At 44.4% G+C, this 13,592-nt stretch overlaps 1 protein-coding gene across 1 annotated transcript in view; it reads left to right on the forward strand.

Moving 5' to 3' along the window:
• Window positions 1-13,592, forward strand: part of Ubc4 (ubiquitin conjugating enzyme 4) — a 36,281-nt gene that overhangs the window by 10,985 nt on the left and 11,704 nt on the right. The window contains exons 4-5 of the mRNA XM_050182817.3: window positions 5,630-5,793; window positions 7,639-7,703. Of these exons, the coding sequence (XP_050038774.1) occupies window positions 5,630-5,793; window positions 7,639-7,703 (229 nt within the window). The remainder of the gene's footprint in view (window positions 1-5,629; window positions 5,794-7,638; window positions 7,704-13,592) is intronic.

Consider the following 13,592-nt stretch of genomic DNA (forward strand, 5'->3'; position numbering starts at 1 on the left):
CCCCTGAATTTGCGTCAATTTTTTTTACGAAAGAAATGCGATCATTATGCGAGTAAATACAGCATTGTTTGCTACAAGCGGCACATTTCAGACAGTAGACTACGTTGCTTGATGTGGAGGTGGAACCCAAAGTTACCTTGTGTAATTCAACGCTGTACTTTTTTACTGTAGTAGTAAATTAAATATTTTTGCATATGTAGCACCTGAGGTGGCCACAGAGACTGGATGCTTTGTGTTTGTCCTTAGTTTGGCTTGCACAAGAATATCCTTAAAATTAGTGCTGCATCTGTATGCTACTCTGGGCGGATCGGGAAAAATCTTAAGTTTCTCGTCGCGGGTGGGCATTTGGTAGTATTTACTGAAGATGTTGTTCACGTTTGGGAGTGTGTTTGAGAATTTAGCAGTAAGAGGCGTTGTTGTTCTTGTGATCCTAGGGCGGGGCTTAAGGACCTTGACTCGATCAAGTTTGGTTGCATCGGTGTAGGCTTTTTGAAGGGCACTGTTTGGGTGGTTCCTGTTTGATAGGGTTTCCTTTTTTTTTTTAATGCGAGGATAAATGCCTCAGGGCATACAAGGGTATGTGATGGGGGTGAATAAGGATGATTAAATGAATGAAAAAAGATTTGCTGACTTAATGAAGTCCAAGAGGGATTGATAATGCGGTTTCTTTAATGATTTCTTTAATGGGTTTCTTTAAGATGATGGAGTCTATCTATGTAGTCTTGGTTTTCAACGCAAATGCGATGTAGTTGTGTGGTTTGGCTTTTAAAGATGCTCTGTTTACGTCTGGGATGGTGGCTCGTATATTCTAGGTACTGTTGTTTGTCAAAAGGTTTCCTATAAGTGTTGTCTTTAGTGTCCCATTGTTAATGTATATTGTTGTGTCCAGAAAATTTATGTGCTGCGTTGATGATTCTGATTTGAATATTATTGTTGGGTGAAAATAATTTGGAGATGCTGCATATTTATCTAGACTGTCTAGACCATGTCCCCATATTATGAATATGTCATCTATGTATCATAGGTAGGTGTGTGGCTTGTCTGTGCAGCGTGATAGGAAATCTGTTTCTACAGTCCCCATAAATATGTTCGCATAGGTTGGTGTAAAAGGCGTACCCATACTTGCCTTACGTATTTGTAGGTAGTAACTCTCCTCAAATTCAAAGTAGTTATGTGTTGGAACTAATTCAAGGAGAGACAAGTAGTCTTCAATAGAGTGTTGTGCATTGTGTTTAGACAGCGTTTATTTTATCGAAGATAAATTATCGTGGATTGGAATGTTGGTGCACAGGACCGTGACGTCTAGAGTTGCGAGAATTATGTTTTGGGGTAGTGTGCCGTTAGTATTAATGCCCTCCATAATTCTCAGTAGGTGGGGCGTATCTTGTTCAAATGATGGAAGTGGTTAAGGAATGTGGAAATGCTCTCTGTCGGGGTGTTTTTGTTTGATACTATTGGGCGCCCTGGGATATTAGCAGTGTATATTCAGCGGATGGAAGCCACTGCCTTCCAGCTACCTCGTGCATTGCCCCCCGGACTCCTTGTCGGCATCTTAACTCCTTCAAAATTACCCGACGCGTTGCTGCTACACTACTCGAGCCATTCTTTCATGTGATGTCATTTTTGATCTTTTTTGTTACTCGCCCACTGACCGACTGACCGACTCTTCTAAAGCCACAAAAGCATACGACACCCCTGAATGCTCCCTAACCTCTCGCTCCCCAAACACCCTCCTATGCCCTTCCTTTTCTTTTCTTGTTTTCTTAATTTTTTCCTGCTTGCTCTTTTTTTCTTTTTCCCCACTTTCTCACTCTCCCGCACTTGCCCCCTCGTCTTAGAAACCACACGTACGGCCGTCAGGCAACAGTGCTCATTTTCTTTGCAGTCTCTCCCTTTACAACCAACCGTCACTGGCGACAACTGGATGTGACGTCATGCTACTAACCCGCTAAAACTACCATGCTGAGAATGATGAGGCCACCTTTGACAAAGATATGTCCTCCTATCGAAACATTGGCCAGCCTTTCTGATTCACCTTATCCCTGTTTATAACCTTTATACCATAGAGTACTGAGGTGCTGTATTTCCCCGAAATTTAGGCACACCTGGGATATAAGACAGAATGAATGAGATCGAAAATATGCGTGTCAATTTAATATTTGACTCAAATCAGATGATGCTCACCAACTGTGCTTATAGTGGACATGAACAACAACAACAAAGTGCTTAGGTTCGAGTACATGTGGTATAAGCATCTCCTTTTATTTTGTACCTATGATAAGGAAAGCCAGGAGAAGCATTTAGATACGAAAGAGCTGAAACAGGTTACATAGTTACCTAGTCAGTAAAGTGGGAGCTACCTAGCTACAAAGTGTAAGCAAGAAACAATTAAAAATTTGCGCATTCTCGAGTCCTGTGCATTGTACGTCTAAATTTTAGTTGGTTATGTAAATTACTGCTTGTTGCTACCACACACCTCCGCAGTCACTCAGCCATACTCTGCTGCTCCCGTTTATGTTTGGAAGCCTTCCGTCATGAGAATTGGATAGCGGCTAAGTTTCAAAAGTCTTTTAGATTAAAGGAAGTACCATCACTTTGAGGTATTGAAGCTTTTATTTATTATTATTATTATTATTATTATTATTATTATTATCTTGTATCAAAATTTCTTACAGGCCTCTTACAAGTATGAGGATTTGGGTACCTGCCGTGGTTGCTCAGTGGCCATGGTGTTGGGCTGCTGAGCACAAGGTCGCGGGATCGAATCGCGGCCATGGCGGCCACATTTCGATGGAGGGGAAATGTGAAAACACCCGTTTATTTAGGTTTAGGTGCACATTAAAGAACTCCAGGTGGTCCAAATTATTCCGTAGTCACCCACTACGACATGCCTCATAATCAGGTTGTGGTTTTGGCATGTAAGCCCCCATTAAGAGGATTTGGGTAAGGGTGGTGAGGGGGTCACAGTAAAATGTGCGTAAAAGCAGAGCATTAATTGGGAAAGCTTACTATAGCATTGGGCAATAAATAAATGCTAGTAGACAAAATAAACAAAATAAAGAAAACATAACCTTTGTGAAATCAACGAAAAAGTGAAAGAAAGTGTTCACTCCAATGCCAAACAAAAAAACGGGCAAACTCAACTCCAGTTGACATCTACGTTAAACTGAAGCATTCTTCTTGTGAAGCGTGTCTGTGTATACGAAGTGTGGTTTTAGAGGTACTATAAATATGAGTATTAAATAGCAGCGTGTTATGCGAAGAAATGATTTTGTTTGCAGTGACTTAGACAGGCTGGATATTATAACATGCACATACCTATAGTCGGATACAACTTTAGAAAAAAGGGGGCGTTTACTCCTCCGAGGCAGAGGCACACGAGCGCCCACCAGTGGGCTCGCACTCTGGACTAACGTCATCAGCTGGACGACCGGTGAGCCTGCACGCCGACGGAGAAGATGGCCACCCACACTTCAAACTGGGCGAGGTCGCGTCAGCTGTGTGCTTCAGCCCCTCGTCAGAGGGGATTCCAGAACTGTTTGTGATGGTCTATCATGCCGGGAATATTACTACGAGCTTACGATGCAGCATTTGTGCCGCGTGCGTTTATTCTGAGCCGTGATCTGGCGAAGGAACATTGCAGTGAGCATCGCTGGTGTTGTGCTACGCTTTGCCTGAAAACAGGATCCCGAGGCGACTGCTACGAACACACATCCTGCATGTTTGTTCCATATTGTTTTATTTCACTCCCAAGTGACGTTACGACGAGAAAAGTTTTCCAAAGCCTGGTGCCTACTGTTAGCGGCAGGTGTGTTCGTGTACTGTGTCGCTGCGTTTTTCGTCGGACGGGGTCAAGTGATGGAGCAAAACTATTCTCAGGAGAAATGAGAACAGTGTTCGCGCATGAAACAAACCTACGAGTGTCTCAACCGAAAATATTTGCAGAAGAAGCCTTCAACGCAAAGATTTGTCGCCGTGAACTTGGCGTGAACGATCATTGTCAGCAGTGAGATAGCCAAGCGTCTAGCGACGGTGTTCGAGCGTTGTGTAGCACCGTCGATTGATTGCTGTCCACCAGTGCTCACTGCACGCGCAAGCTGTAGAATGCGTGCTATGAAATTGTGAAAACACAAAACCAAAAAATATAAATTTTATGCTATTTAACATCAAGAGTACTTATTTAAAACGATGAATGAAGCATTTTTGTACCTTCCTGCCTCGACTGCATTCTCGCCCCAGGTTTGTAATGGTTGCGATAAATGCATTGTTTTATATAAGTACTTTTTCAATAGCAACTGATTCATTTTAAGCTTGGAAAACGAGTAGTAGATACGCCGTGTACATGTAAACAAGCGCAGAAGCCATGCAGAGCTGCTCTTGCTACTTTTGTCACTTGCAATGAAGCTAAAGAGCAGACGACGGGCAGCGTTGTAGAAGGCACGGGGTTATTTTTCTGTCGCTATCCGGCATGTGCTGTAGCACATGAGAGCTCTACTAAACCAGTCATCAAAATACAAAAGTCTTTATTTATACTGAGAATTACGCATTTCAGGAGCACAATTTTTCGTGTGGAACTATTTTAGTCGTGGAGGCAATCAGCTGTCGCGCTTTGGTCATCTGGGCGGGGCCTCCCCTTTTTTCTTAAGTTGTATCTGACTATACATGCAATACATCATGTATAGATTATTTACTTAAATTTTCAGTGGTGTCCATAGTGTTCTGTTGCACTAGTGGTGTTTCTGATGCATCCGTTTCTTTTAGTGCAACTGCGGATTGAACCGTGCCAAGCATCTCAGTGCGCTGGCTTGCCGCGAGAAAGGGTGCCCTATGCCACTTGTCGAAACGTGCATCCGTGGCGCAAATGGTTTTAGTGTCAGGCTTGTGTGCTATAGATCCTTGTGTTCGAATGCTGTCATCGGACAATTTTATTAATGTTTATTTAATTATTTATAACACCATGCTTTGTTGAAAATGATGAATTTGCAAATTCGCAAAGCTGTTTGAAGCCAGAAGGACGGAGTCTAGGCAAGTCCATGTACTAACCGTCAATGGTTGAATTGCCCTTGCTTGCAACTCCCATATACACTAGCACCACAGCTCTGGTTAGTAATTGTATGAAACTGTATGCTTGAAACGGTGAACTCGTAAGCTAATTCATCGCTGCACTATTCCTAGATGGCACCATCCCATTAAGCGCGTTCGGCGTGCAGAGGCCAGATATCTATTAAAGAGTGCCTGGAACTCGGCAAATTAAGGGATACACAAGCAAGAAAGCAAAAGCAGGAATCATCATGCCACTAGATGTCATTCTGCAGGGAAATAATACAAGCTTATGTGCTTGTGGAATTTTCCTAGCTTCGTTTTGGCAACACTAAGGAGTTAATTCCATAGCTGGATGGCATGAGTAAGTGCCGACCAGTTGAATGCATTATTGTTCCCGTAGATGTGGTCAACTGCCTTGCTCTGCATACCAGCACATCACACGCTTCTGTGTCTTGTTTACCAGTCAGCACTCCATTCATACTGTTTAGAACCGTCGCTGTAGCAATATGTGCCATTGTGTTTTGAGTATGTCATTGAGTGTAATATTATGGCCATTTTGTTGCTTGGACTTGTTTTGCTGCTCTAGGGCTGCGGCAATGACCCTGCGGACGGTACTGCTGTCTCTGCAAGCTCTGCTTGCTGCAGCTGAGCCGGACGACCCCCAGGATGCTGTGGTGGCTCGCCAATTCAAAGAGAACCCCGAGATGTTCAAGCTGACAGCCCAGCACTGGGCACAAGTCTATGCTGGAGGTAACTACATACTACTTACTGCCATAAGCTGCGTACCATTGTCTCTTGTCGGCATGCCCCTTCACTTGTTGGAAAGTCAGTATTTTTTTAATATTTCCCTAGTAATAATAAGAAAGGTGCTACTTATCCCTTTCAGGGTCAATTTTTTTCCCCATATGCGACCACCCAGGGTTGATTTCTTTATTTCAGATTCCAATTCTTCTCACAGACCTACATTGAAAAAAATTTACCGCAATTTTTCTTGGGTGACCGTAAAGTTAGAAACAAATATTTTGCATTGGTATATATGTACTGTTCATTCAAGAATAACAACAATAAAAAAAGGAAATAAACTTAAAAGAATTTGAAAATTCGATTCGTTGTTATGCAATAGTTCGAGGCTTTGAAAATGCACACACAAGAATATTTTGCAAGTCTCAAATGTTCCTGCTCTTACAGCAATATGTACGTCCATAGCATAATCAAACTGCGTAGGTGAGCGCAGTCAAGAAAACTGTGTGGTTGTGTGCCCGTCAAAAAGCAAAACGTGTGACAAACTTCCGCTAACCTCCATCTTATCGCCAACCACAGGCAATTAGTTTTCGTGAGTCTCCAAAAAGAAAAGAAACGGAAACGCATGCACGGCGGCATCCTTCCTATGCTCACCCCTGTGAGCGATCAACGAGCGAGAAACAAGTGGTCGCCCTTTGAGCGATTAGTAACAAGATAGCCATCAGTTTTGCAAGTGCAAGAAGCCGAAACCTCATGCGGAAGAAAACCCAAACCGCCGCCTGCCAGCCCGCGCGCCAATGTGCGAGTGGTAGTATATAAGTGCGCCGGAGCAAACTAGCTCTAAAACAAACCATGTAATGAAAACTGAGAGAGGGAGGCGTGCGAAAAAAATTACCTGTATCCCCACATAGTGGCAGCACATGACAGAAAAGAAAAAGTTAGGATATTGGGGTGCTTTTTAAACGTACAGACGGTGCCATAAATATACGCCATCGACCATTTTCAGACTTGTTCGCGGCGCCGTATATTTACGTCATTGACCGTCAACGGCTTAAAAATTTTCCCGAACTAAGTCTATTGATTTGAACTAATGTAATCTGAAAAAATGTGTTCCATCATTTCTTTCGTTTTGGAATTATAAAGCGAGAAATCTGGCCAAATAAACGGTGCCACTGCTGTGACAAATGGCGTCTGTGCATGCTCGTGGTATCAAGTTCCCTTCTTCTATGACACTCCAGCATAGTTCAGAAATTGAGAAAACTGAACATTTAACCAACAAAATACCGTCAAACTGTGGCAGCCACAACACCAGCTGGCCTGATAAGGAGGAGCCTGAGACCCCACAAGAAATGTGTGAAACAACAGATAGCTCTGTTCCCTTCTTTTTTCAGTTTTTTTTCCCCTCATGTTGTGCCTGTTGTACTTAGTGCAAAAAGAAAAATGAGGGTCCAGTTAGACCTGTTCATTGCCTTGTTGGACTGCCTTTTGTTTAGCTGCCTCTGACTGTTGAAGTGAAGCAGTTGATTGCTATGGGAAGTCAACTGAAATGTTGATTGGAATTGGCTGCTTCTGAAAAGCATGGAAAAAATGAAAATGTGTTGGGCCGATGTACATTTGGTGCCTTCTTTGAAGTAACGACAATTGGGAATTATCAGGACTTGGAAATAACTGCAAACTGGCGGTACCTTCAAGCCACCAATATGTTTGTCTTTTTATCATTTGTAAAAACAGCAGCAACAAAAAGCAGAGAAGCATTTCCCATGAGAGTTGCCTAATGTAAAGTGCTTGCAAGAACTCTGTTTAGTACCTGGGATTTGTTCTAGCTCTCCTTTGATGCTAACTTGAATTTTGCAGGTCCAAAGCACTTCCCTGATTTTGACGCAAAGATCAAGAGGCTCCTGGACATGGGAGTTGAAGAGGTGTGTCATGTCTCTAAAGAAATACTTGGAAAGCCAGTTACACTCCTTATTCCAAGCAGATTTTACTCTAGCCTCACTGTGCAGTCCAAACAGCGTGGATGTGAGCCATCTGCTTTAAAGGGCAACTTCAGTGAAATTCTGGACCACGTAGAAAGCACAATTTCATATAGTGTAGACATGTAGCAGCCTCCATTGAAAATTTTACTTTTGAAATGCGAGTTGATGCTTCACAAGATGTTAGCGAAAATAGACACTTTTTCATACAAAAACTAAAGAAAAAAGCCACCATTACCACTCACCAGACGGGGCGCATCACCCAGGACAATAGGGATCAAGCATGGCTCCTCAGCATGACCTCCAGCTCCTCGGATGCCTGTGGCATTTTGAAAAATCTCGGCAGTGGCATACTGGCACATTTACATCATATCCGCTAACTGCCGTGCATACGTGCTGTCTGCTTAAGTGCTATCTAAAGGCTGCTAATAAGAAAATTGGGCAATTATCAGCCCTGTAGCTTTTCCAAGATTGCTTGAGTAGTATACATATAAACCTTCCTTTCATTGAGTGATTGATTGATATAAAACAAAATTAGCCAAAGTGAAATTTTGTTGCAGTTAGCCTTTAATGGCAACTAAGTCTAGATTTTTAATCTAGATTGGTGCAGCAATCCAGGAAATGAGCAAGATATTCTGCAACTAGGGGAAGAGATGTTGCTCTGGCATGACACAATTATTGCAACAAAAATGTGCATTTTAAGAACTGTGTGGCATATTTAGCATCCACTAGAGCTGCTTTGTGCCAAGGATGCCTCTATATTACACAGCAAAATGTCTCTGTTTGTTGTTCAAATGGCTGTGTTAAGCAAGTACAAAGTCAAGGGTGTCATGTCTTCTGTTTCTTATTCACCACCATGTCAAGGTTACAGAAAAGGTAAAATTTTGCAGTATAGGAACCATAGTGTTAACAGTGTTACAACTTGGCAAAGTAATAAACCAAGAGCACAAATGCAAGCAGAGTACCTAATCATAATCAAACTAAAGGTTTTCCTCATAGACCAGACAGTGTGGTAATATGACAGCCTCGATAGCTTTTTGTGGTGTTTTCCTCTTTAGCCACTAATTTAATGCAGTGAAGCATCTTTAATTGGGCTAGTTGCTGCATTATTGGAACTTAAAGGAAACCACACAAAATTTAACAATAGACGAAGACAGTGCTGACCAACTTGCTATTTTATTTTGCCTCGACTTCAATTGCAGTTTTTTTCTGTGACTGTGCAGAGTTAAAAAAAAAAGATCACCAAAGCTAGATAGCACAATTCAAGTTTTTAGCTGGATTACTTGAATAGACGAGCATTACTTGCATGAGAAATCGAAAGGACTAATCAACAAATATTCACTGAGTAATTTTTAAACTAATTACTTTATGGCACGTATTGTAATTTACTAATTGTAGTTGGCGAGTACACAATGTATATATTCACTTATAATGATTCTCAGGGGGGCACCAGTTTTAATATAATTTTTGAAGTGTGCGACGAAATGCATTGGCATCCCAGTTGTTTAACAGGGATTTCAGGGGGCCTAGTTGGTGCACTGTGTGACATGACTGAAGGGCACAATGGGACAAGTGCTTGTGCAGTGTCTACCCTTTTCTTTCGTGCTGTGTCTGTTCTTTTACGTTCTTTAATCATGTCCCAGTTATTTTTGTCCTTCAAAGCAGGAAATGTGGTCTTGTCGAAAAAGTTGCATGGAACAGCAGCACATTTTTACTGCATGTTTGACTGCACATATCTCAAGCCTGTTGTCATCCTGAGAATTCTAATGGATACACTTTGAAAACTCACCTGCTACAATTCGTAAACTGCAATATGTGCCATGAAGTAATCAGTAGTTTGGAATTGAATTAGTGATTATGCATTATGTAAGTCGATTATGCATTTATCAGGGAAGAAGTTTGGGCGTGTTGGTAGCTCAATCGTAAACTGGGATACATAGCGCAAGAACAACACAACGACGAAGCAGCAACATGCACCGTATTCCTGCTTCGTCCTTGCGTCGTTCTTGCGCTATGTATCCTAGTTTATGCATTTATATTTCTCAATCAAGCAATCTCTCTCAATCTCTCAATCAAGCTTTCTCTCTGAGTAATCCATCTCAAGGGCTAGAACTGCTTTATTTGTCACAGGCAATTTTTAAAAATTCTGTATAGTAAAAAAGAACAAGCACTGCAAAACAATTAAAAAAAAAAAAGAAAGCTAAGAACAAACAGTACCGCCACTACTATATACTGTGGGGTTCTCCTCCGTGCTTTTGGGACAAAGGAACGACAACACAGTAGTGCAAACAATCACAAGGGCATTTATTGCAACACCTCATAGATCAATGCCTGCTAGCCGAGTTGCTATCCACAAAACATGCCGATGGGCGCGCGTCAAATCTAGAAGTCCGACTCACCGCGACCGGATAGCGAGCGAATGTGTTCACCCCATGCTGGATCCCAACGCCTAGTCGTTCGCGCGTACGGTCACGCGAACGGTGGTGCGTTCGAAGGCGGCCACGCGAGACGGTCTCGCAGAAGCATGGATCGGCGCACGCGCGGCACGGCACGTCTGTACTGCTTGCTGTCCCGATGCAAAAGCAAGCGCCTTGTCTTTCGGCGCCCCAGTAACCCCGCCTGTCGGCGGCGTTAGCAGCGCAACACTCGCGCCATCTCTCGTACTGCGCCTCAACCACTCCGACCGCCGCGGGCGCCAGGCCACGCGAGCCGTGCGGGAAAACAAACATATCAGGGGACGCGCGCGAGTCGCGCATCCCCACAATACATGGTGTTATGCGCTATATGCGCTATATTAGTAGCTGACTTTGTTGCAGCACAGCAGTTGTAAAACTAACTGGCACAAATGTCGCCACTTTAATGAATTGTTCAGAAACATTGTTGTGCTTGTTGCTATATCGCACATTGTATAAGCAGGTGGTCATGGTAACACTTCTTGCAGGATTCAGCCAAATAGCATCCAATAAAATCCCTTAGCAAGTATTGTCCTGCTAGTCAGTCATTAGAGCAGCAGCCTGTTTGGCCCCTGCAACAATGCCCACAAGAAACCGATATCTTGTAAATCATCCTGCCCCAACAATCAACAAATTGTCGCACATTCATTTTCTTTTCTTGGACTACATCCTTTTGTAAGGACATCTTTGTTAACTTGTGTAGCACAGCCTACTTCTACCTTGGCTCTTTCTGCGACTTTCTTTGGATTGTGCGGGGCCTTGTGGATGCAAGGAATGACTGTGTTGTGCCTGAAAGGAAACGCTTTGCCTTTCTATCATTCTTTAGTTGTTCAATAGTTGTCAGGAAATACTGACAGTGGACAGCAGTTTCTGCAGAAACCCAACTTAATGTGGCCTCCACACTGGATGCTGGTAACACTTGCCGATGATGGCAAGACCGTGAAAGGGCTGTGAAAAAATGAAATTAAATGTTCATAGAGTTTAGTAAAGCGTACTGCCGGGGGCTATTCCGTAAGTGTCCACCTGGTGCACTGTACGTTTTGGCCGCTGCTGATAGTGGCTGGAGCTGAAATAGCAAGGAGACTGGTTGTTGGTGCCTGTTCCCTTCTTGCTGGTATTTCAGCCCAACCAATCAGCACTTCAGCAGCAGCAGCCAAAATGGACATGCCCATTAGGTGGACATTTTCAGAATACGCTCCCTGGTCTGGTTGGTACATACTCATTGCTGAAGACCATGCATGAAACAAAACGAGACAAGAGAGACAATTGGACAGACGCTCAATGCTCTGAAGCTATGACGTTTCATTGAGATATGAGTGTTAGAAGAGTAGAATTTTGGGTGAGTTGGTGGAGCATGTTTTAGTACGGTGAAGTGCAGTGCATGGGACCAAAGAAAGATGAGAAAGGTGGGACAAGCATTTCCTGTCTTGTTCAGTCTGTCTCGTCTTTCTTTGGTCCTGTGCGTTGCACTTCACTGTAATCAAGCATGCCTCATAAGTATGCAGCTGTGAAGGCTCAGCTTTAGCTCTGAAGGTTGATTCAGTCAGCACGCTGGGTTACTGCTAAAACCTATCTGCAAGTCTAAATGTTGTACATCGATTGCCATTTGGAAGCTGTGACATTGGGATGAGCTGCTTAATTTCGTAGTAAATTGCATCAAAGATCTTGTTTCTTGGTCACCGTTTGTCTGGTGCATAGGTGCATTTAAAATCCAAAATATTGTTACGTAGGAAGACGCAGATGAAAAGCTATGTACAAGTATATTTACAAGAAAATACGCTGCGCTTGGCCAAGAGGCAACAGCCCGCGCTAGCTTCTAATCGTCGTCGTCGTCTTCACATTGCTCGCCTTTTTGTGATCGCACATATTGTTCCGTAGCACTACCCTCGGCTGCAAAAGCGTCGTCCCGGGGTGACTAAAGATCGGACTCGGAAGCAGTGTAGTAGGCCTTGAGCCTACTGACATGCACGACATCACTAGATGCCAGAGGAGAAGACGAGGTTGAACCCACAGGAGCAATTTCGTAAGTCACAGGCGTCGCCTGGCCCAGCACGCGGTAGGGCCCTGTGTATTGCGAAAGGAGCTTCTCGGAAAGTCCGACGTGACGAGAGGGCGACCACAGGAGCATGAGCGCACCAGGCGAAAACTGTACGTCACGATGGCGGGCATTGTACTGACACTGCTGAGTGGTTTGTGAGGCCGTCAGTCGAGCACGGGCAAGCTGGCATGCATGGTCGGCGAGGGCGATGGCGTCGTGCGCATACTTGCTTGTTGAGATCGCAGCAGGAGGAAGTGCCGTGTCTAGGGGCAAGGTAGGTTCGCGATCGTACAGTAGATGAAATGGAGAAAATCCGGCGGTGTCGTGCCGGGAAGAATTGTACACAAATGTTACGTAAGGAAGGGCAATGTCCCAGTCGTGGTGGTCTTTGGAAACGTACTTGGACAGCATATCGGTAAGAGTACGGTTTAACCGCTCTGTCAGGCCATTGGTTTGAGGATGGTATGAGGTAGTCAGTTTGTGTTGAATGGAGCAGGAACGCACAATGTCAGCGATAACTTTCGAGAGGAAGTTTCGACCACGGTCAGTAAGCAGCTGTTGCGGGGCGCCATGAAGCAAGATAATGTCACGCAAGAGAAAGTCCGCGACGTCAGTGGCGCAACTGGTAGGGAGAGCCCGAGTGATAGCGTATCGGGTGGCGTAACCAGTCGCGACGGCTACCCATTTGTTCCCAGAGGATGACGTGGGAAAGGGACCGAGCAGGTCTAATCCAACACGAAAGAACGGTTCCACAGGAACGGTGATCGGCTGGAGATGACCGGCAGGTAGCACCTGAGCTGTTTTCTGACGGTGGCAGGGATCACAGGCAGCAACATAGCGTCGAACGGAGCGAGCGAGACCAGGCCAGTAGAAGCGGCGGTGGACGCAGTTGTACGTGCGGGTTACCCCAAGATGTCCTACAGTGGGTGCGTCATGCATCTCAAAGAGCACAGTCTGTCGTAGCTGTTTTGGCACGACAAGAAGAAGATCAGAGCCGTCAGGGAGGAAGTTCCTTCGATACAGAATGCTGCCCTGGAGGACATATCGGCGAACGGATGCGTCGGTAGGTGTAGAGCGCAGACGCTCGATAAGTGCTCGCAGCGATAGGTCTCGGTACTGCTCATCGGCGATGTTAGCGAAGGCAGACACAGAGAAAATGCCGTTGGCGCTACTACTGTCGGCGTCGTCAGGCTCGTCGACCGGGTAGCGAGGCAGGCAGTCAGTGTCCTTGTGTAGTCGGCCAGATTTATAGGTGACAGTATACGAATATTCTTGGAGGCGTAAGGCCCAGCGACCAAGTCTTCCTGTAGGATCTTTCAGTGAGCATAACCAGCAAAGCACGTG

The sequence above is a fragment of the Dermacentor andersoni genome, chromosome 4 (genome assembly GCF_023375885.2).
Source record: "Dermacentor andersoni chromosome 4, qqDerAnde1_hic_scaffold, whole genome shotgun sequence".
NCBI classification, from domain to species: Eukaryota; Metazoa; Arthropoda; class Arachnida; order Ixodida; family Ixodidae; genus Dermacentor; species Dermacentor andersoni.